The sequence below is a fragment of the Tyto alba genome, unplaced genomic scaffold, assembly GCF_018691265.1.
Source record: "Tyto alba isolate M040663 unplaced genomic scaffold, T.alba_DEE_v4.0 Super-Scaffold_14, whole genome shotgun sequence".
Taxonomy (NCBI): Eukaryota; Metazoa; Chordata; class Aves; order Strigiformes; family Tytonidae; genus Tyto; species Tyto alba.
The window spans coordinates 49,068,548-49,093,519 of NW_024881276.1; the positions used below are offsets into that span (position 1 = coordinate 49,068,548).

Here is a 24,972-nt window from a genome sequence, read left to right on the forward strand (position 1 = left end):
GCCACGGCTGTGGAAGAGGAAGGGGACCGGGTAGAGAAGCGCACGGTCCTCCTGCAAACACAGCAACTGGCCCGCACCCACCCGTCGCTTTCGGGGGTGGAATTTTTTGAAACGCAGGAAGGAAAATGCCACGGGTGTCAGGAGGGAGAGGAATTGCCACGCAGAACTTGACTCCCCAGGAAACCCAACCCAAAGCGAAGCAATGAAACCCCACGCGAGCAGTTCGGGTGAGCCGGGGCCGCTCGGCACGTGTGCGGGCGGCCGCGGAGGGTGGACGACGACGCGTGGCCTCCCGTGACGGATGACGTGTGGCCTCCCGGGCGGGAGAGCACGGGGTGCCGCCGCCGTTCCCGGCCAGGCGTTGGGCCGAGCTCCACGCCTCAGGGGAAAACCAGGAGCCCCCAGTGAGAGCGACGGTACCTGCCACTGCCCCCGCTGTCCTCCGTGCCGGGTGCTTGTGGGCAGTGAGAAGGAAGCCACACAGTGATCCCTCTGCGCCCACACGGTTTCCTCATGTCCTTCGGGACGGCTAGGCAGCCAGGCCACGGCTGCTCCTGGTTGCAGCTCCTTCCTTTTCCGTAGGAAACGCCGGGTTTTTGCCTTGGGCCCTGCTTTGCCACGGAGCTGCCAGGGGAGAGGTGCCAGCCGCGGCGGGAGAGATGTCCCCCGGCCGGGCAGCAGCTGCAGCTCCGCCGGCACTGCCTCCCCCTCCGTGCACAATGAAGGAGCACACCGCTTGGCTTCAAAACATACAATATACTTTATTGCCTGCTAGATAATCAAAGTGAGGAGTAAACACCATAGCTGGAAAAAGCAGAAAAGGACCAGGAGAAGGAAAAGAATATCCAGTCACCAAACAAGTTATCAGGCAATAAACCATACACAATATAAATAATCTGTTTCCCAAACAACTAAATCTTTATTTTGCTAATGGCCATTATATGGTTAATTATCAGTAGTAAAATCTCTGGATTTCCTTTTCTACACAGCATTAGTAGTAAGAAATATATAAGGGACTCTGCAGAAAGCAATACAAAGGAGTTATATACACAGGCACCTTCTGTGGAGCAAGAACAGAACCTCATCTAATAAGGAAGGGCTATCTACAAACCAGAAGACCATGGTAATACAATATTAGCTCAGACTTAGTTTAGCTGCAGCCTTTCCACAAGGTAGGCTAGCCAACTTATGTATACATATATATTTTAATATAGATATATATAGAGATTTATTATTTTAAAAATAATGTGAACTACCTGTAGTTCCTAGACTAATTTTAAAGAGGCAGTGTACCTTTCTGAAGCTTCATTTCAGGAAGTATATTAAAAACGGTATATAAAAGACTAGCAGACCCAAGCTCGCATTATCAACTTCCGCTATCTTCCCTCTGAATTTTTTTCTAATGCTATAGCTGCCATCTGCATTGACAGCAATGCCTTTAGTCATCTGGATTGCTATTTATGTTGCTGTAATTGCTACCACTAAGTTTACTGGATTATAGTGTTAGTAATTGTTGATTATAAATAGCAATAATGCTGCAGTACACTGTCAAAGCCTGGCCGCGTTATGAAGACCTAGTCTGTATGTGCATGCAGAGTTTTGTTGTTTAATCTAAAAGAATATTTCTCAGTCAAAGTGCTTCCCCTGCCAACCCCCCCGCCTACGTTGTTTACATCGCAAGGGCTCCTTTCCCTCAGGAAGATGTGATGCCTCTCACCCCACACCAAACTCTCAGCAGTCCTTCATGCAGCATCCATCCACCCATTCGCCTTCTTTTATTTTTAGGGCATAACCCTTCCCCCTCCCACAGCCTGAGGGCTATTAAACACGACTTCTTAAAACTAAAACCGACTACTTGAGGAAATGCTTTGCAAGTATTTTGGGCCAGATCTCCAGCGGGGCTATGTCAGCCCGGCACTCCCCACAGCAGGCAGGCAGGCAGGCAGGCAGCAGAGCGCTGCCCGTTGCTGCTGCCCAAGAGCCAAGCCCAAGCCACCGAGCAGGGGACGGGGAAGGGAGAGATGCTTGCTGGGGACACCGTTAGGACCCGGCAACACCCAGGGTGCCTTCTGTGCCACCCGTTTCCAGTCCACTCCCTGTTTGCATCTTGGGGTCCACTCGCAAAGGAAAGCGGGAGCAGATGGGCAGCACCTCTTCTGAGGGATTTTCTACTGAAAGTAAGGATTGAGGGACAAGGCCCCTTTTGTAAGCGATGCCATTTTGCTCTCAGCCCAACGCTACCCAGGCTTCGCCGCTCATGAGGTGCTGCATCGCTTCTGTTCATGACGCAGACGTCACTGAACACGCTCCTTGCCGTAAGGGTTTCTAGGAGCCTCTTCCCAAATCAGTGATGACCCCCTGATGCACAGTCGCTCTACTTCGGGTACCACCCCAGCGGTGAGGAGCCGGGTTTGCATGAAATAAGTACGTGGCTCAGACCCAGGAAAGACACAGCAGCACGAGCACGGGGGTCTCCCACTCGGGAAGAAAACCCAGTGGGGTGAGACGGTTGCGGGGGCAGGAGGGATGTTTCTGGCTTGGGCTCCGTTTTCACAGGTGCCCGGGTAATCCCCCACAGCCTGCAACCCACCAGGCCAGGATCCAGCCCGCGTGACGTGGCACGGTCCCACCAGAACAAGGGACACTCTGCTCCCCTGGGACCCCCGGCCTGGCACAGGCCACCAGGCAGGAACACCGACATCTGACCAAAACCGCACAACACACCCCCAGCAGAAACCACCTTTTGAGCGTAGCACAAAACATGCATCAAGGAAAGCGTGGCAATAAATGAACCGTTTCCCATAATAATTCTGACGTTTGGATAGGGAAGCTTAAAAATGGGTATTTTAAAGAAGGACGCCCTGATGGAACAGGATGTATTTGCAGGATTAGAGAATGAAGGATGGGCTGTATTTAAAAGCACACCTGTCATTAGCCCTTGGCCAGGCAAACACATCCTTGCTGAATTCAGCATTGCGCGCTGCATCTTTGCTTACAAAACAGTAAAGCTAGAAAATTCCTGATTGCTATTTCAGTGACCTCAGAAGCAATTTTAGCTATCCCAAAGCAGCAGGTATCATTCCCTGTCTCATCCTGGTACCCACCAGGACTATGCAGGTACGTACCGCCAGAAGAGAGGCACACACAAAGGCCAGGAGCTGGCCTGTGTTGTGCACGATGTAAATTCTTCTGCCTATCCCAGGAAAGCCACTGTGTACAGACACTGCTTAAAACTCAGTCACTTCAGCGCCCGCATCGCCACAGAGCATCACTTCATCTTGTTTATGTATCTGGACCTTGCTTTACCCTCGGTGTTACACAGATGAACGTGCAAACACAACAGAAGGGAAATGCCCCTTGTTTTGTATTTTGGTAAGAATTTTGTGCCTGCAAGGGTTACAGAATCAGCGTTATTTTTCAGTTCTGTTAGTAATATCTGTTCAGCTCTACAGGACTCAAAGCACATGCTGATACTCAACAGCAGGGAAAATATGAGAAGCACCCTGGTATGCTGTGAAGGAGGAAAAAAAAAAAAAAAAGGGCTAATTTTAAGAGAGAAGAACTTACATTGGATAAAAAAAACACTAAAGAGTCATCTTTACTGGCTGCTCTTGTGGTTTTTTGACTACTGAGGAAAAGGGTGCAACTTGGAAGTCATCTTTCAGTTGATCTGCTGCAGCGCAGCCTTTTTTTGTCGCTTTCGACACCACCACAACCTATTTTTGCTTATCCTGGGCAGGGTTGCTAGGGCTGAGCAGGAGTGAGGAAATCAGGGGGAGCGCGAGGGATTAAGAGTCTATCAAATCAGGAGAGAAACTGAAACACAGAGGAAAATGCTTTTCCTTCCCCAGGGATCCCTGATGATTATATCCATAGTGAAAGCCGGGTACTGCTGAACATACTGGTTAATTTGTAACTGAAGTGCAGCTTGCTAGGCATCCATCCTCATTTCATGGTTTGTGTGTGAAACCAGGAGCCAAAAACTCCTTGGGCTTGGCCATCCTTGCCAGGGTAATTAGTGGGCTTGGGACAAAGCAGTTCATCCCTTCCACACACTTCGTCTCCCCTTTTACAGTGCCATGCCTTTCACTCACAAGGTCGTTGAGGAAATCGCATTTTCCGAACATTGATCTGTTTGCACCTGTTTCCTTTTTAGCCCTTAAACGCTTCTTCTCTCAGCACTCTGGGATTGTCAACTACTGCAGGAGGCTGTCCAGGGAGATACTGCCCTTAAAAAGTCAGCCTTTGGTTGGCACACAGTTGCGCTGGGTTTTGTCAAAGGCTCTTATAGTCTAAATAGACTTGGGTCCCTCACCCACCTACATTCCTTGCCAGATCCACGCCCACAGCTGGGCCAGGCATCGCCTGGAGCAAGCCACCCGTAGGTGGACAATGTTCCCGGGGCCTCTGCTTCGTGTCCTGCCGATGGTATCACTTATTTCAGCTCTTCGATACAGCACCCTGTCCCTGTGCCTCCCCGGGGCTCAGTGCCCAGGTCCGTAGCATCACATGGAGCGGCTCGAAGGGGCCCTTGGGGCCGCAGCGGCAGAACCGCGGGCACGGCGGGCCCCTGGCAGCGCCCGCAGGGCCACCTCTGCCGCCGCTTCTTGCTGCTCCTCGGTGGGGTCGCAAGGCCACGGCCGTGCGTGGCTGGAGCTCAGCAGCCCCCCAGCACCCTGTGCAGCCCCCGGGCAGCGCGGGGCCAAGGGGCTGCCGCGCGTCGCCCGAGGTGCCAACGCCGCTTTGCCGCCGGGGACCGGGGGCTTTGCCCTTGCCTCCCCACACCTCTGAGCTGCGTGGGGCCGCGCAGAGGAGCGGGGCTGGTGGGACCTGAGGAGAGGTGCCAGCGGCATGCCAGCACGGCCAGGGTCACCTTAGCTCGGTGCCTGGACCATTGGTGTGGAAGAGGTTTGCTGACCCGTTTCTTTCAAGCCTACCACAGCGACCAGGAGCACAGGCAGGGAGCTTCCTGACAGCCCGGGATGGGCAGAAAATGAAGGCAATTGCACGCCTTGCTTGAGGGACGTGCTCTCCCTTTTCCCTCCCTGTTGGATGCCTGTTCCCAGCAATGGGTGCTCTGCATGGAGAAAAGCATGGTCTGAGGCTCCTCGGCAAAGGGTGGCATCGCCCTGGGTAAATCAGCGCGCTGTCAGCAAGGGAGCGCGCCGCTTCTGCTAACATGCCCGACTTGCTCCATTCGTCTTCTCAGCGTTTCAAAACTATTCCACTAGTCCTGGTTTTGAAGCCGGAGCGAGGATGGCAGGTACAGCCACAGGTCCCCGTCCCAAAGCGGGGACGCAGGGACGTCGTGGTCCTTGCGCTGCCGACACGGTCGCAGGCAGCTCTTCCCGCGTCTCCCGGGGAGAGGCTGGATGGGACACCAGGCAGGGACCTGGCTGCGAGCGCAGGCGGTGCCTCGCCAGCACCCTCTTGCCAGGACAGCCAGGAAAGCGCCCCTTTCCAAACCCGTGGGGCAGCTGGGGGAGGACGGCTGTAGGGTGAGGGCAGGCTCCGGCGCCCGCCGGCTCACCAGCCTCTCGGCGTGGCTGGCACAAGCACCGCCTCAGGAAACGGATGCTGCTCTCCTTTGGTTTCCTCCTCACAATATGGCTTTAGTGATGGACTCGTAGTGTCTGAAAAGGGTACTGAAGAAAAAGCTGGCAAGCTGGGTTGGTTTGGGTTTTTGTTTTGTTTTGTGTTTTTTTTTTTTTTTTTTGGTTTGGTTTTCTGTTTTTTTTTTTTTTTTTTACTGTCAGAACTCTGTAAAAAAATTAAAGGCAACTGCTAGATAGAAAACGCAGCACGAGGAGAAAGGTCTCTTTGAACCTCTCTGGTATGGCTATTAACCGTCAACTTGACACACGATTCGAAGGAAGAGATTTTCAAAGGCATGGAGGAGTCCTGTGGCTTGCAATAAAGCTGGGCTGCTGCTCCTTGAAAATCTTGTCTCAGATTTTATCTGGTCATTATTTCTAAGGTTGCATTTATGAAAACAGTTAAAATGTTTCTCCAACATCTCTTGAAGATACCATCTTTGCTCCCATACCCTCAAATTTTTGGGTACTGGGGGAATAAACCACCCTCAAAAAGAAAAGACAGTCCAGCACTGGAAGAAACAGCAGGGGGAATGGTTGAGTGTCCACTATCAAGGGCTTTTAAGGATGGATTCAACACCCACTCGTCAGGTGTGCGATAAATATAGCTCAACCTGCCTTAGGGCAGAGAAACTCTCTAGCTGATGCTTCCAAGTCCCTTTTGGCCCTGTGACTCTGTGCCAAGTAAATACTGACAAGATCTCACCCTGCCACGACCCAGGATGTGTTTAATATCCTGACCGGCTGCTTGGTTTTCTGCCTTGGCTTGCTGTTGCTCATGCACAAGCTCTTCAGACACCCTATTAAGAGTCAGCTTACATCTTCCTCACAAGCCATCAAAAGCCTGTCTACTTTTACGGTTCCCCCTCAAAAAAACCTAGACAGCGGGAAACCAAGAAGAATGCAGAGAAATGCTCACTCTAATGTTTCAAAAGCGGCCATGGAAAGCTTTCCTTCAGCCTTCTGTCATCTTGAAAAATGTTGACCTAACTGTTGGCAAATTGATAATGAGCAAGAAAACCTCACACTGACAGGAATCGCTGTGTCTTTTAAATATCCTCTGCTGGTTCCTGCCAATAGCTTGCACAGGTTGGGAATTCAAAGAGCAGCTGGTTTTTAAAATCTGCTACAAGCAGCCCAAAGAATTACCTGGTTTACATGAAACATGACTCTGCCTTAAAAAAAAAAAAAAAAAAAAAAAAAAAAAAAAAAAAAGAGGAAAAGAAGTCAAGCTAGAAGCCTGGGACATTTTAAACAGGCACTCATCATAAACATCGAGATGAAACACCATTGGGAAGTATCAGCATCACTGTGACAAAAATTTATGATGTTGCATTTCACGTAATATGATTGCCCAAAGCTGACCTCGCACACCGAGCTCCTCTCAGCTGGCTTGTGGTGCACAGTTAACACAACAGCATTAACAGCAATCAACCCACAGGGAATGCAAGAAGCTAATAAACAGCAGCAGCAGCAGCAGCACCTGTCTGCCACGCTCACCTGCGGATGGCTGTGGGAATCCATCTGTTTAGCATTTCTGCAGTGAACACTTATTTAGCGGCTTGCTGACCTGCCCTCACCATAGAAACACAAGCGGAAAATGCAAAATTTAATTTATGGAGATGCTGGCCTTTCCTATACACTTGTCTGCACTCTGAATTATTTGTTTCCCTCTCATTTATAAATTTCACGTGGGTGAAAAAAAGACTACCTAGTGACGTATTTAATTACAAAAATCCATGGCATCCTTCCTGAATTCATGTATCTTGATTAAATCAATGCCCAGTAACAACGAGGATAAAAATGTCTGCGCATCAGCAGCAACGCCGTGTGCACAGTGCCTTGAGACAACCACCACCACCACGGCATTTCAAGGAGACGGCCGGAGGTCACAACGGCAAGTGTCCGGTGCTGCTACAGCCAGCAGGAAATCTTCAGCCGTAACAACACAGAACCACCGAGAACCGCTCGCCCGACACGAGCTCTGTCACACACGGCGCCTACAACAGCTTCCAAACACGAGATACAGAGGTGAAAAGCGGCGTTTTTCTGACCGACGAGGCGCGCAGAGCAGCAGCCCTTACTGCGGTACGTGCCGCCTGCAGGTGCAGCCCTTGCTGCAGCTTTCTGCGGCGGGCGCTGGGGGGGTCGGTGGGCATCCCCACCCCACCCCATCCGCTCCCGCTTCCCGGCAGCCCGGGTCCCCTCTCCGGAGGGGAAGCAACGCTGCTTCACGTCAGCATGGTCCTGAGCCCGCAGGCTTCCTCCACGCCACGCGGGGGCTAGACCCGCGAGGCTGTAAGGGCAAGGTAGCTGGGAAGTCCAGCATTATGTTTATTTGATCTGAAGGTTTCTTCAGTAATTGTGGAGAAAGAAAATGTAGTTGTCTGGGGACTTTTTTTTCCCCCTCTAAGAAAGAATTTTAGAAATGTGATGAGTTTTATTTTGCAGCTTAAAGCTTAGTATGAGTTAATGCAAACATCATAGGTCTAGTACATAGCGCCGAAGGGGCTTTTAGTTTGTTTTTTAGAAAAAGCATGGGACCTCAAGCTACATTAGTTGCTATAACAAGCCACGGGCTCAAAAATGAACCAGGGCAAATCCTCATAAACCGTGAATCTATTCTCAACAAGTAAGGAGGAGGAAATAATTTATTGTACTTCAAAAGCCTGCCGGGCTCCTGGCACTTCTTGGGCTTTCGTACAGAAAGCCGGAGTGCAAGGAGGGCCTGGGGAGCCCAGCAGTGCTGCTCCAGCCACCCCGCTGGAGGACCCCGCCTCCTCGTGCCTATCTTTTTGCAGGAGCTGTGTTTAATGCACAGCCATGGTTGGGGAAAACTGTTGTTAAAATACCACTAATTCAAAAAAATCCCCTCTGTGGGTTTTTCAGAGTTGTGCAGTAGCTTGGGAAGGTGTGTGGGGCACTGCCTGTCCCACTGACAATCAGTGGGACTTTTTGCTACAGATGTCCATCAAGATTTTAGCCGCTCGAGAAAAAAACGGGGAGGAAAGGCAAGATGGCTGAAAAGGAAGGTGAGAAATTTCTAAGTGAAGCTTGACATTCCCAACTTCCACCAAGAAGAGATTTGTCTCTAACAAATATAAAGCATTTTCAGCTGGACAGCAGATTTGACAAAAGTGACAAAAACCAACCAGTTCTTATTTTAAAACAGCTTTTACACTGTTTATGCCCCTTCTATATTGATGGCAATGGATTTCCAATGGCTGAGATTTACGGGATGGTGGTCTGACGCTGAAGGCAGCTGCGCATTCCAGACATGACACCACGTTCTCCCCCTGCCAAGTGTGACAGGCCAGTGCTGCCAAGGAGCTCTGATCTAGGTCTGAGGCAACGCGTGGCATCTAAAAAATGGCATCCACCATTTTCTATTTATTTGAAGCTTGTCAAACTACTCGCATCGGTGGTTTTACTAACCAAAAGTAGTAAAAAATTACTCATCCTGCAAAGCACTTTCAATGTTTTGTGAATGGTCTAAAAGCCTAGAAATTTTTATTTAAGAATATATTTTTATCTCATTGTTAAAGATGCCTTTAAATCCCTGCTGGCAACCCTTGGCTGTCAATTATAAAATCACTTTGCCAAGGTGGAACAGCACACATCTATTTTTTGTCTAGGTTTTTTAAAACTAGTTGTAGATTAACAGAGTCTGTGAGTATGAAACTGCTGCTTCTATACTGACTCTTACGTACTATGGTGCTCTCATGGCCCTCGCACATGAAACGTATCATGGGTACAGCTCGCACAAAATAGTCATTTCAAAAATGTATCTGCATATATGCTGCTTGAAAATGCTAAAATAAGAAGCCAGTCTTACAGATAATCTGGAGATTACTGTTCTTCTAACCACCCGATGACCAAGGTATGCCAGGTACATTTTGCTATCAGGTAGATGCAGAAATCTGTAAAAGGTGTGTATACTTTCCCCTCGCTTGCCCACAAGAAACCAAGTGCAGAGTGCACGCTGCGTGAGTAGTGCAGCTGTCAGACCTCATGGCATCGTGTATTCCAGGAAAGTTTGAATAAAAAAGCCATAAAAGACTGAATGGATCCTGTTTCTATGTGTGTATGGATTCAACTGAGTAAAAATCTGCTTCGCTCTTACAAGGGCCGTTTACGAGCACTCTCTGTTTCTGCCGTTCCCAGAGCCTGGCGCAAGCGAAGCTGTGGGTGACCCAAGGACAGACGGCCTCTTCCCGTGGGATCCTGCAGCACCGACCCCAACAGTCCGTCCCAGGGGCTCGCTCAGGCCTGCCACGGCTGCCACCATAAAACCCACACGCCACCGTCCTCGGAGGCAGGCGGTAACGGCACACGGCCACCCCGAGGCAGCAAGGGCAATCCTGGAGGCCCCCGAGAACCGCTGGTTACCACTTTACTGCCTTAAATCTACAGTGGGGCTGCCGCACCTCTCCGTGGACAACACGACCGCACCGAGTGTCGCCATGCTGCAGCTGCCACCCATCCAGGCACCACCTTTGGAGCCAGGGGTAAGTTAGGAACGCGGAGCTGTAGAGAACCAACGAACAGCAAACAACGCGGCAACGGAGCCTCCCACTGCAGCAGCCCTCAAACTCCCCCTGGCCAGAGCACACGGTGCCAGCGACAGCGTGTTGGGCTCAGTGAATCAAATGGGCTTTAAACACAGCTGTCCTGACGCTTAAACCATACGCTCTTTTGTTTTCTGCTCATGCCAGGCATCACAATTACACTGTGAACCTGTGCCGGTACCTGCCAGCAGCCTGGCTCCAAGGTCTGCAATCGCACATCTTGCATGTCCTACGCCTAGTGAGATCCGGCATTTGCAAACGGCATCCTTCAGCAACCCTTCATCCCTAAGAGATTCCCTTGCTGGTGCGGATTTCTGCATGAGAATTAAGTAGTCACCTTCACTTTAAAAGATCCCAGAGCTGAATTAACTATATCCTAAATATGGTACACTACAGAGAGCTGCTAGTAAAGATGTTTTGAAAAAAATTAGGTACCGAGATTAAACAGCCGTGTAGTGAATGCTTCCCTCCGTTACTTTCCAGGGTAAAACTATGCCTTGTGCCAGCCAAGCACAATGTATTTTCTTGAAACACAGCAGGAAGAATTTTCTTAAGTACTGATTAAAATGATAATGAACCGTTGGTATTATTTATGACGTACATGCAGGGAAGCACTTGTTGACAACACTTAGGCCACATGCCAAGTACATCTGTCATCTAGAAGTGAATGGGATGGTTCAGAGCTGCATCACACCACAAGTAGCTCACGTACTACTTCTGACTGAAAAATTATCGCTACAGTCACTGAAGCAAAACACAGCATCTATTCCAAGCCACAGACTAGAGCTGCAGTTTCTCCTCTTTTTTTTTTTTTTTTAAAAGACCAGTTGGCAAACCCCGCTCTTGAAATTGGAACCTCTTGAAGACAACGAAATAGTCCATCTGCTGCGATGGTAATTTCCCTGACACCTTATTTCCGTTAGAAAACACTGCTCTTCAAAACAAAAGGAAACCCAGCTTTGTTGCCATAACCTGTCAATCTCTGCACACAATTTACATAGATGCTCTAGCTGAAGACACATTACAGCCCTCACTCTCAAACTACTGCCTACTGAAACCTGAAAGCTCATGAAGGCCCAACTTTACCGTCAAGCTCCCAGCTGGGTTTGTTCCATTTTGTTTTACAAAAGTGATTCTGAGCAGCTGTGGGTGAGAAGAGGTCCCAGCCGCATGGGCAAAGTTGCTGGGGCACAGACACACTGTGCTGTCCTGAAGGGGGGAGGCTGGGAGGCCTGTGGCGAAAGAGCCTCCCCCTCTCAGAGCCCGGCTTCGTGACAAACGTCACCGCTGGGAGCCCCGGAAAGGTTCACCCACGGGCAAGAACGGGTCCTTGACCCAGCCAGCGAGCACCGAACCAGACGGAACACCTCCGAATGTAACAGGGAACCGCCTGCCTGTCAGAGACAGACATGCCATGAATTTGCTTCAAATGACATCGCCCTGACCTACGCTAACGGCGATGGCGTGCTGCAAGCCATCTGAATGGAAGCCACTAGCCGCAAGACTGAAAACACACAAGCTCAAGATCCCAGGTTTACCGTGGCGTGCATAGCTGAGAGGTAGGGCTGTAGAAAGACTTCGTGGCATTACAAAAGCCACTATTACTGGACACCAACACCAAAACAAAGTGTCTTAAATTACTGACAGATTGGGACTGGCTTCCAAATTCTCCTTAACTCCTGGAAGATGGCAAAAGGTTTCAATAACCCACAGTGATAAGACAGCAGCATTTAGAGGGCCCCAATTAGAACAGAAATCCCATTATGGTAAACTTTCTGAGGTTGGTATCTCAGATACCAGACCTGCTGCTGAGTCTTAAGACCTCCAGCAGCAGTATTATTTTAAGAAACTCACTCATGAAAACATCTAGGAATCAAGATTTTTCATACTAGGTAAGCCTGAAATGAAACCATAACTCTAGGTGTCGACCAAGTATTAAGGGAACCCACCCAGACCATGGAAGGAAGGGAATTGATGCTCAGGTTGATCTGACTGAAGCCTGACGGTCTGTTATGACTGGGAAGCCTTTGGTGGGCCACGTATCTAACTTTTAAGATATACTCCAAATACTTATTTTGGATTGGAAGGAGAACTCCAGAGAGCTCAATTTTTTTCCTTCCCCTTTCTTTGTTCTTGAACTGGTGATTGCTTGATGCCAACACATGCCTTCTCTTTGTGTGCAAACTAATAAACACACCTGATGCTCTCAGTGTTACTTCTCCATATCCAAACACTCACAAAATGCAAGTCATAAACAAAATGCTACAGAGTGGACTAAAGTATTACGTGTTTGCATGCAGAAAATTACACTTAGGTGCTAAGCCTGACATTCTGACTCAAATGGTTTGATTCTTGGGTCTATTTCAACTAGTTCCTCTTGTTTCACAGGCTGTCAAATAGGTTGAAGTGCTGCTATATATGGAATAAACTTTATATAGGCTGGAATTTCAACTGGAGTTTCAGTTTAGCTTACTTCTGCTGAAGATCTAATGTTATCTTCTCCTATCAGAAAGTAACCAATGAAGCCTATCTGAAATCTAGCATACATTTTAAACACAACTATATTGGAGCTCCATTTATTACTGTTGCTGTGCCAAGATCAGTCCACGAAAATAAGTTGACACTGAATAGATGGTAGGCGTTATATCTTACAGGTTTTATTTCTGAAAACATAACAAAACAGAACTTTGCAGCAGATATAGGAACGCATCTCGTGTTTTGTTACAAAGTGCTAGTGTCCTAATGAAGAATCGACAGCTTCCCAAGCTGGTATATAGCATGGTTACGGTATGCTCAAGTGTACTTTGTATCTCATTTAATGTTATCACGTTATAGGAAAAAAAAAAAAGTCTGTTTGAAAGCAGGGTTAGCTGCACGTTAGAAAATTCCAGGATGAATGACAAAAAGGAGCCCACAAATGGTATCGAGGGGAGAACGTTGGCGCGCCTGGCAGAAGCATGGCGCTTGAGGAGGATGATGCCTTTCTGCCCCATGTTTTTCCAAAAGTACTAGTGGAACTTTATCTTACCTGACAGTTAAGAACGTGTCAGTGCAATGCCATGCAGCTGCAAGAAGCAATGTGAGTGAGAGCTGGGTAACAAACCAGATCTAGATGCACCGAGCACTAGCTGAATTCAGCAGGTCTTTTGTTGGAAGAAAATGAGAGCAGATGACAAAAGATGGGAGTTTGAGGAATGAAGATGACTGTATTAAGGTAATTTAATGATTTCAGTGTCCCTGACTTGGCATACTATACTGAGAGAATATATATTTCTTAAGATTTCTTCCATCTTTTTTTGCTCACTGAATCAGAGCTTTTCTCCCCCTTCCCCAAGTATGACCTTCACATGGCCTTTAATGCTGAAGCTCTTCCATTCCTGGGGTTTCTCTGCAGATGTACTGATGCATAACCAGTAAAAGCAGTGCAAGATTGTGTACATTTCTTTCCTGAGTAAATGGCACATAGTTAAAACAAAACAAAACAAAACAAAACAACCTAAAGGCTTCCCTTCTGCTACTTTTGACTCAGAGACAGGAGTTCTGCTCCCATGTGAACAACTGGTGTCCACTGGCTTCATTAAGTCTGGACTTGGGTCTTCTGTGATCAGAAAAATACAATGAAATCAAGGAGGCTTCAGGCATCCAAGGACAGGGAAAGACAAGATCCCAAACAGTCTAATTTTCAAGCTTCAAGAGGGTAAAATATATGGGCAGAACATAGTCCTGGTTTAAATGTTTCCAAAGTAGCAGAGACCTTTGAGTTTAGACATTGATGACACTTGCTACTTATTTCTAGAAGAGAATTCATGTCTGAGTAAGTTCTCTTAGTGTCCAAGGACTGAAAGCACAGCAAGGGCTTCTTCACGTGAGGTGACTTCTCTGTAGCCTATAAACGAAATTCGCAGTTGTGCAATAAGACAAAATCCAGAAACACAAAGTGGATAGATACTTGGAAAGCTCAGGAGAAAAGGCAAACTTTTCTCCCACAGCCTAACTGCACTGAGTCCTGGCTCTCTCTGTCCCACAGTCTCCAGCTTTGTGTCGATATAAATCCACTGAATTCTGGGGCACTTGCATGGGTCTATCGATCTTTCCAACAATGTTAACAGTGCTGAACCAGCTTCAGAAGTTTTTAAAAATAAAATGGAAGTTCCTGTTATAGACACACGTAAGCAAGAATAAATGGGCAGAAGTTCTTCGCAAAATATGCGACATTTTCACAGTCACTGTGTAGAAGTTGAATGGATGAGCTGACAGGAAACAACAGCTCACAGTTCTGAGGATCCATCTCTGGGTTTTGGCATCTTCCATTTTCAGGTGGAAAACGAGCTTGTTTCTTTTTAAGTATAAAAAAAGCCAACAAATTCAGACTGTAGCTAAAAACAAATTCTGCTAACTCAGCCATATGTTAAAGTAAGCAATCATTTGATAGTAAAGGAGGTGAAATATCAAAGAAGCTCTGTTTGAATAGTATTTATTTGCAAACATTAGTTTTAAATGGGAAACTGTTTACAGGCACACACTAGATAACCAAAATAGAATGAACATAAAGAAATCTATTTGAAGGCCCTTATCAAATATTTCAAATATTTTATTAAATATTTTATTCAGTTTCATTATCACAGTTTAATGTACTTTAGCATGTTATACACATGACTTAACATGTGCACTTAAAAATATCAAATTAGAGGTTTTTGAAGAAAGTATGACATTCTATAAATGTGCTTATTGACTATTAACTACACACATCTAAGAAGGCAGTAGCTCTGTTATACCATTGAAGGAGATGAACTATTGTAAGGCATGTTTACACCAAGGTTTGGAGAGAATAAAGCCAAATACTGGGTCAAAATTCAGTAGAAATAGGTGTGAGAACAGAAGTTGAAGGATTGGGCTCTAGGAAGAAAGATCATAGAAAATCAGTTGTGTTAAAATTGTCAACACATACTGGTTACTGAAAGCAAGCACTGCTGAGAAAGAAGGTTTCTGTAGCACCCAGGTCAGCAGGATCTGTGGTGATTTTCAAAAATCACACCTTGTGGTGTAATGTGAGGGAAAGAGATGGAAATCTAGCAAGAAAGTTGGAAAACTATCGTCTGAGAAACCTCGTGTTGTTTTATGACATAACACGGGAGCACTTTGTAGAGAGAACATGTCGCAAGTCACTGCCCTCCGATGTGTGTGTGTATACATATGCATGCATCCACACAGACACAGGCACATATATGTCTCTCTTGCCTTTGTCACCCTAAAAGCCCCAACCACTGATTTAAGCGTAGCAGTGTGTGTGGGAAAATCAGGTTTCAGTTGCAGGAGTGAAAAGAGTAGATTAGACCATTACATTTGGAAGCCTGGTTAGTTAGCCTGCACGAGTGTGGTTTTTTCCAGTAGAGTACAGTGTGGGTCTGCTGGTATACGGTAACAGTCAAGACCCAGAAATGACAATATTCTTTGGAAGAACTCAATAAATGTTAAGTTACTTGCAGTCGTTTTTAAAATTCCGTGTCAATGAAGGCCCTAGGTCACGACGACGTGCCTCCCCCAGGAACATCACGGAAGCCCAAGCTTAACCCCAAGAGCGCGGTGGTCCGTAACTGGGGCTCCTGCACTGTCACAGTGCAAACAACGATGCTGTCCCTTAAGTAGGGATGGTTTTCAGCGTAAGCTTAGGTGTGTGGCCGAGTGGAGATCTATGTCAAGTCTTCCTAGATTTCTGCCTTAGAAGAATTAGTAGGGGAACATAAAATACACATCCATCTCATAAGCTTCTTCAAAGTAGTCAATTCAGTAGAAAATACCGATTATATAAATGACTATAATAGTACTTAGGTGAGAGCATAAACCTCACCGTGACTTTTTATTGGGGAATTCAAGGGAGGAGGCAAGTAACTCTCCCAGAGCCTAAATGCACCCCTTCACGGTGCTCAGTGTCTTGAAGTGCCTCAGCATCCTGGCAGCTGTAGGTGGCAGTTCCACAATATACGCACAAGGTAAGGAGAATGCCACAAGTATTACAAATCATGGCAAAGGTACCTAGGAGCTCTACAATCGATCAAACAAGCACGGCAAACAAACGGCATCTAATGGATCATGTATGGTATACAACACACAAGTTGCAGAGTTATGTTTCCTTGCGAAATCAGGACTGCAAACGTAAACTCCAGAATGAGTTTCAAGAGCAGCATTTGGCTTACTGCGTCACCTCTGGCAATATCTCAAGTCCACCACTCCATGAGCACTGCATTTTCTGCTGTTACAAAAACCGATCTCGCTGAACCAACCAGAGCTAGCAGGCCCACATCCTTCAACCCATATGACTGTGGCAGAGGTTAAACAAAAATGCTCCAGCAACATAGTTTGGCTACCGCTGTATATTCAGCCTTTACGTTGTCTGCGCTACATAAACGTTGCTCTTTGAAAGTAAAGCACACAGCGATATACAAATGGTATCAATGGCTGAAAAGATTACACGATCAAGCCTGAAAGCAAATGGAAGTTAACAAAAGTAGTCTTTTAGAAGAGGTAGCCATATTAGACTCAGCATTCAAAAAAAGGGAGTGCACTCAAAGGGTCAACATACATTATAGTCTCTTGTGGACCCATCATGTTTTTGTTTTTCCTACGTTTTTGTTTTTGCAGAAGGTACACACCCAGGGACACACGCATACGTGCACACACACACACACACACACATATATATATACATCTCTCTTTTTTCCTAATTCCTCTTTGTTGCCATAACTTTGCCATACTGGGACCAAAGGCCAGCTTTCCTTACATCCTCTCTTAGCTGTCCCACGTTTACAACTGTTGCCTACAGTCTGTTCAGTATCCGTACAGTAGCTAAACAGGCAGTGGAAACTAAAACTGCTTCAATTTAATATCCTGTTCCAAAAGACAGCATCCAAACTATAAGGCATTCCCTCGTTCTGAAGTGAGTTACACCTCTCTTGGGTTTCTACTTGATACAAACTGCAGAGTGCTCTTCGGCCTTGTGCTACAAAGACAGCTTTCACCCAAATAATAAAGACCAAAGCTGGAATTTAAACACCACAAGTTCACACGCTTCTACCAGTCCCTCGGTTCCTGTGCCCCTTTCCAACAACGCTTATCACTTTAATTTCAAAAGTCATGCACCAATGCTATAAAATAGAAACCCAAACTACCAAGAAGTCTCTTGCTCATGACTTTGGGATATTGTATTAGTATAAAAGAGCATTCAGTCATCTTAAATAAATATATTCTATTTCTGAAATCACAGCACATTCAAGGGGTAGTTACTGCCATAAGCAGAGCATTAAGTAATCTCCATAGATGTTTTCAGAATCACAGAATCATTTAGATTCCAAAAGACCTTTAAGATCATCGAGTTTTGATTGATTTGGTCTATTATCTGGAAAATAACCTACTGTGGGGATAAGAATCTGCATCTCAAATGTTCTGCAGAACATTTTTCCCGTATTTGTATACAGTACTAGAACAATTAAGAAGACATTGCAGTAATTTTCTTCTCCCAGCTGCTTAGATCTGTAGCTTCAGCTACGACAATGTATTTTGTATACCTCAAAACTACATATGAAGTATCAAAGATCACTAAATAAATAAAAGCCAAGGAAAACTGGGACAGTACTGCATTTTACACTTGAGACAAGATTCCCCCCTTCCCATGGGTAAGTCACAGAGGACGACTACGGTAAATGCTTTTCTTTTTTTTTTTTTTTTAAAGAAAGATTTATACACAGGTTCAGATCCAGAAAATAACGCGAAATGCATAAATATCGATAGCTTTAGCTAAGTTAAAATGGGTTCAGTAAAGTATGATACAACATATTCAGAATAAACAAAGGAGAAAAGCATCATATTTTGGTTTGCTTGAGATATACATAAGGTGCAATATTTCTTCTCTAGAGGCATTTGTGGACAATGTGTTAACGGGTAACAGTGTTTGCTGGTATACTGAAGTACACACAATAGCAGTAAGATTTTCCAAAACGAAAGCAGCTGAAATTAATAAAAATTAAAACAAAACAAACAAGGAAAAAACCCAACCCCAATACAGTAAGATATTGGTCTGAAATTGTTGTTGTGCTAACAGACTTTGTTACCTGAAAATACTGATACCCCTTCTAGTAGATTCAGGGAAAATTCTAGCTACTGAAATCAAGACATCACTCAGAGAACCAACAAAGGCAAATGCCTAGTGAACTATAAAGCTTTGCAGGATTTCTGCTACTCTCAGTGCCTAATCGCTTAAAAATTAAGCATATCTACAAAAAGGTTTATAAGTATCTGAAAACAGTCATATCCAGTAAACTGACCCAACCCTACCCCCTCTCTAAGGGAAAGTCAAGGAAAAGCAGATCAAGTAAGATATTAATTCATATAGAAAAAAGTAATTTTCTGTTTCTTTTAAAAAAGGTACCATTAATATACAGAAATATCTTCAGGAACAATATTGAAATTTAAATCGAGGAAGGATGGGGTGCTTTGACAAAAATATATCTACTCTAAAGGTTTCTAGAGAAATAAGTTAGTACCATTGTCAACGTGAACGGTCTGCACTGTAACATATTTGGATTTCAGCTAATTATAAAGTGGTCCAAAACTCCAACAGCCACCTTGCTGTGACCCAACGGTTTTAAGTATCTTAAGTTTTTCCTGTCTTGTTAAAATAACTTATAAAACTTTAATAAAATCTTATTAAAAATACTGCCATAGGCTGCAATGGCATTCTAGGGGCTCTCAGTCATGTATTCACCTGAATTTTTAAAAAGCCTTTTCACTGACTCATTGGCTCGTAAATGTTGTTGTTCTTTTGCTGTTATTCCCTTCTTCCAACTCGTGCATCCTCGATGGTGCTGTTTGTTTCAGTGAGACTTCCCCAGCTACCTGCCTTTTGTCAGACCTTTCATCCTTTATTACAACTCGCGTGGTATGTTGTATATTGTTTCCTGACACTGAACCAAAGACTTTCACTGAACTACAACAATGAAAGGCTAAACCTAGCAAGCATTAATAGAGTTACCGTCCATATGGCTATTACATCAAATTAGTTACAAAATAACCCCCAAACACATTATCAATTCAGTCAAGTATAAATAAGAATGCCTGATAGAATGATGTAAACTCGCATCATTTAAAGACTTAATTCAAAGAACTTCAAACTCAATCTAATACTATCAAAAGTTCAGCCGGTATGACGAAGACTAATAGAAAATTATTGCTGGAGTCCAATTTGGTACATTGTTGTGCTACAATGCAAAAAGTAGGGAAACATCTTGTGCTATAGAAGAAGTACCCTGTTGAATTTGTAGCTTTAGATCAATTACTAGTGATCGTTTCGCATCTATTGGTAGGAATCAATGCTTGGTTATACAATAGTGTAAGTCAAGATAGCGAAGGTAACAGGCCAAGTGATACACTTCGCCTGCTTTTGGGATGTATTTATGAGAGCAAAACACAAAAATTCAACACAAGCAAAGACAGAAACTGGCAGATGGATCTGTTTGGTAGTCTGAATTCAGTCAAGCCTTACTCTTCGTTTGTAGTTTATCTGTATACAACTTGTCACTTCACCAACACAAACTGTAATTGGCCCTTTACGCAAACTCTGAAGCTGATTTGGACTGTGCATAGTAACTACAACAATGCCAGTGACTGTAAAATGTATGTGTATTGGTGTACATGTATATTGAAAAGTCACGGTTTTAGGTTTTTCAGAACGGTGAAATAATACTAAGGTCACTTTTGAGAAACGCATTTGCAGTACTTTTTGTTTACAGGAAAGTTTCACCAAGTCGCTCAGGTATCTATGCAAAAATAAAGGTAACCTTCAAGGCATGAAAGACAAGTCAGTATCTGCAGTATTTTCTTTTCCATACACCACTCCTTTTTCTAATGCACATCATCCTGTTATTCAAAGCTAAATTAAAAAGAAATAAACCCAAACATAGCCTGTCAGAATTTTTCCCAGTAAACTCTACCACTCCGGTGGCAAATATAAAAGTGCAGAACATCTGGACCACATGGCTGCCCAAACACCGCTAACAATGGTACATCTGTCCAGGCTGCCTTGAGTTCTCTGGAACAGGTTTTAAATTCATTCTACAATATAAACGTAGGCATAACCTATTAATATAAACCATCTTAGAACTTAAATCTTCATGTACAAAAATGACTAAGAATATCTAATAATAACTAGTGCAGTGCGTCAGTGTTTTTGTTGTTGTTGGTTTTTCTTTTTTTTTTTTTTTTTTCATTTTCATTTAGAATAACTAGGTATTATACGAAACTAGTTGCCATACTCTCTGGTTGGTAAAAGAGATGCTGTGTGAGCTAACAGTAAAGGCAGCCTTTTTCACACCAACCACCTATTTACTGTTTAAAAGCCTTCAATAGAAAGCAAGCTCTGGGATCATTCCATTTCTGTTCATTCATAGACAATTAATATCACTCTCCTACATACTGGGTTCCGATTTGAGGACCTGGCCCAAGTTGCTAACGTCTGGCTTCCAGTGAATTCTGGGCCACTCAGAGCAATAAGCACTTGCTTGCAGTCTATAGTTTCCATCATATGGACTGACTAGCTTCCCTTGGTAAAGACAAGGCTAGGATATTAGGTAAAGCACAATGTTTTACAATAAAGTGGAGCTTCACTGGTCAGCACAGGAAATAAGCACTGGAGCCTGAGACATTTCATTTGGCTGTCCATCATGTGGGAGAGGTGTGGCCCTCTGACTTCTGCAAAAGAAGAAAAGAAAAGCCACCCATCATTATTTGGAGCATGGGAGGTGCTTTTATCAGACCAGAAAGGATGGAAAGCAGCATGTGACAGCACTCTAACTCCCTGCTGCTACAGATGCCTACATACCACGGTTACACGCTCTTTTTAGAGACATTCCTGCAGCAGTAACACACGATCCCAAGGACAACCTGCAACACGATGCAAAATCAGGCAAAACCAAGACGTGATGGTATTTGACTGCACAAACCAAAATGCATGGCTGAAGAGTAAGTGAAGAGTACACGAGTGCCATCACTCATTTTGTAAGGGAGTGGCTTCAGCCCTCAGAAGCAGAGAGCACTGCTCGCGTAGCAAAAGAAGGCAAATGCACCGAGGCATGTATCACGCTAAAGTGAGTCAATAGCCAGCTTTTAAGCAATATAGAAATACACTCATCAGCAGAGTTGCACATTGGGATTACTCCAAGTTTCATGACTTCACACTTCATCAGCCCAGCACAACATCTCTTTCATTACTACAGCAGTGTTAACTTACAAATGATCCCCTGGTACAAGGTATCATAAAAATAAACTGCACCAGAATTATGTGCTGGAAATCAACATCAATCATTGCAGCAGATGGACTTGGGAGAGCTCCTTTGCAGCTTGCCTTTTAAAATACATACACAAAGCACGTCACCGCCTGTTATCTAATCTCACAAGTCAGGTTCTATTTTTGTTACAGTATGTGTCATTTGCAGCAATGAAAATCTGGGGCCCACTTGTTATTTACACAAGGGCTGCTTTACCTCCCTGCGACACAGCCAAGACCCAGGCAGAAACAGAGGCACCGACATGCTTTGCACAACCAGAGCGCAATGAAGTGGGGCTTTGGCACAAAATGCAGCTCAGGCTCACAGTGCTTAACTGGGGCATGCACAAGGTAAACAAAGCTAAACAGAAGCCTTCAAATGAAAACCATGTTGCCACTTCCAGACAAACTCTAATTACAGTTAAAAAGGAGTTTGGCTTCTGTGGCCCAAGGCTCTGAAATTATTTCATAATTCAAACACTGAAGAAACACATCAAGCAAACCTCTAATGCTGTTCTCCTCATTTCCATCTATTTGCAAATAAAGAAGTGAGTTGCAAAAGATAACAGTCAACAGAATAGAAAACAGAGAAGCGTCTAGCCCATCAGATTTAGGTTTCTGTTTTGACTTCCATTTGCCAAGTCTGTGAGAGACATGGCTAAGTTTCTACTGGGAAAGAGTCCTCCCCCGCTGTCATTTCCCCCAGGGTGATTACAAGCTGGAATTTGCAACAGCTGCTGGGCATTTGCCTTTTGTTTTTTTTCAGGCCTCATGGAAGATGCTGCATTGCTGTAGCTGCATGATGAGATGACAAAACGTGGGAGTAAGAAAGACAGACCCAAACAGATGGCTGTGTAACACATTAGCTCCCATCAACAGGGACAAGAGGAGGACAAACTCTTGGAGGGGCAAGGAGGGAAAAAACACAGTGAAGCAAATGCTGTTGCTCTTGTGCAATTCTGGTCAGTGTTAATGGAAATCAATGAAACCACAAGGGTATGAGGGCGAGCAGAGCTTAGCACAGCACTTCCCCAAGTCTCACTTCGTGGCTTCTGACCATGGAAGATGACAGAAATGAGTTCAAACGTTCACTGTCTTGATAGCAGACACTTGTTTTGCAGTGCTGGGAGGAAAGGCCAGGCTGACAGCAGCACGAGAACACTTCTTACCCAAAACAATGGTACTTAAGCAAGACAACAGCTTCTGCAGAGAAGAGCCAGCAGGCTTGGTTCAGCTGACTTTGTTTCTTGTAGGGCTCCTGAACTTCTAAAAAGCCCTTCAATGTTTGATGCGCAGCCTGAACGTACAGGACTGGGTTGGCCAGTGGGGGCCATGAGATCAACAGTGAACTGAGGTTGTGAGTGGTTTCATCAACTGCTGCCTTGTGGAGTTTCTTAGGCAGCCAGCAGTCTGTCAAATGCCATTTGCAGAGGCTGTGGTGGCCCAGCACTTCCTCACTGACTTTCCACTGCAGGAAAGGATGGGGTTTCATCTCTAGTAAGCTGCAGCATCAAAGAACAACACTAGATATTTAAGAGCCACAGAGGACTTGCTGTCGTCAGTTTCCTGCTATCACAGGTCTTGCATGTAGGATCTGACCATACTGAACTGATCCAACAGCCCTAAGTAACCTGCACATTCTCCACCTTATCTGTGCAGATGGTCTACTCAGTAATTGAGAGGACTAACCCAAGCTAATGTGGCTTTCCATCATCCACAGTTGTTCTGCCCCATGCCACTCTGCAGACGCTTTGCCTCCTACATAGCAAAGCACAGGAGTAAAAATAACAAGTTAGTTTCCTTCAGCCATGTTCAGCACAAAAACTTCAGCTGAAGTTATATGAAATTCTTCACAGTCTCTGGCCACTGAGAAATGCAAATCAGCACGTAATAGTTATTTAAATCTACTATTATCTGACAAATGGCATCTGATAATTAGAAACCCTCAATCACTAGGATCTCAAGGAGCACATGAACCTGTTTATATAGAAAAATTGGCATGTAAGCTTACCAGGGAGGATCATTTTACTGACTACCAAAATAGATTACATTGTCATTTAGGTGAAGACTTAACACTACTAAGCGAGTGGTGTAAAACATTCATAGAAAGCTGTGGAAGAGGAAACACAGGACAAATTAAACAGTCTGCAGTTGACATGCTTTCTGAACAAGCTGGCAGGCACATAACTATTCACTTAGACAATCAGGGGAAAAGCAAACCATACCTGTGTACGTTTTCCATGGCTGCTACTTCTGCCAGAGCAGCTAAGCTAAAAAATGCAGACACCGCTGGCATATCTGATGTAATACTATGATTTTCTTCTGTCTCTGCATTTCTGGAGCATTCACTGTTGCAATCTGTTTCTGCACTTGATGTTTTTTGAAGAGTACTTTGTGGCAGCTCTTTTGGCTTCTCCTCTGCAATAAAAGAAAGTTAAGCTTGCAAATCTAGCCCTTAAATTCACAGCAGCCCACTGATATACTGACTAGTATAGTGTTAACAGAATCTTTACCTTTAGGAGTTTGATTTTGCAAGTGTAGCCAGACGCATGCTGCAACCTCTTCTGACCCAAGCTAATGGCAGAAGCACAGTACTAAGCTTTATGAAGCAGTTTACTGATTTTACATTCAACTGAGTTTGATCATTTAGGTCAGGCAAGAGAGCTTTTGTGAACATTTTAGATGCAGAAGTCCTGAAAGATTATCTTAACTGCAAAGGACTCCTGCAAGGACTGTGGCACTGACTGTCATATTATGGAATTCATTTTTACGTCTTGTAACTAGGTACAATGTGACTTCTTTGCTTGACTAGAAACAAATTATTAAAGGTAACCATTTTCCATTTATCTCTATACCAGCTCTCAGTTATTAGAGAGAAATATCCAGGGAGAGAACAAAGATTTGGGCATTCAGACAAAAGAAGCTGGCCATTTTGGACTCACTGATTTTGATTTCCCAGTTGACTGGTACCTGTACTTTAAAGAATGACCTTTCTAAGCAAGTATGAAATCAAGCTAACTGAAAAATACTTCCCTGATATTCCCAAACCTTCTCCAACCATTCAGATTTAACAAAACTTAAACTGCAATTTCCTTACCCAGTGTCCCTCCTGCTGGTGACACTCGACCGTCTGCTGTTCGGACAAGATGTGTGATCTTAGTTTTCCTTGCTTTCCTTTTCTGGCTGCCAACTAAAGGCTCATGCATCATTGCTGGCTCTGGAGTGTTTAGGGCAGATACAGAAATTTTATTCTTCCAAGCAGACTCACTGGAATTTCTGTCTTCTAAGAGTATGGCTGAAAGACGATAAACATGCAGTTTTACATGTAGAATAATTCAGCTATTAGCTATGCTCATTTATCTTTTTTCATCTAATCTGCATAAAGCCTCTCCTCACAGGTACTCAGAGCATAACCCATAGAAAGATACGATCCAAAAGCTGCAGATGGTTGCAGGAGAATAGTAATATCAACTCTTAAAAAGATATCCCAAAAGGT

At 44.8% G+C, this 24,972-nt stretch overlaps 1 protein-coding gene across 1 annotated transcript in view; it reads right to left on the reverse strand.

Annotated features, from left to right (window-relative positions):
* Positions 1-741: 741 nt before the first annotated feature.
* BBX (BBX high mobility group box domain containing) overlaps positions 742-24,972 on the reverse strand; it is a 161,270-nt gene continuing 137,039 nt past the window's right edge. Inside the window, 3 exon segments of the mRNA XM_033005352.2 lie at positions 742-20,902; positions 23,702-23,894; positions 24,574-24,771. Of these exon segments, the coding sequence (XP_032861243.2) occupies positions 20,815-20,902; positions 23,702-23,894; positions 24,574-24,771 (479 nt within the window). The 3' untranslated portion in view covers positions 742-20,814.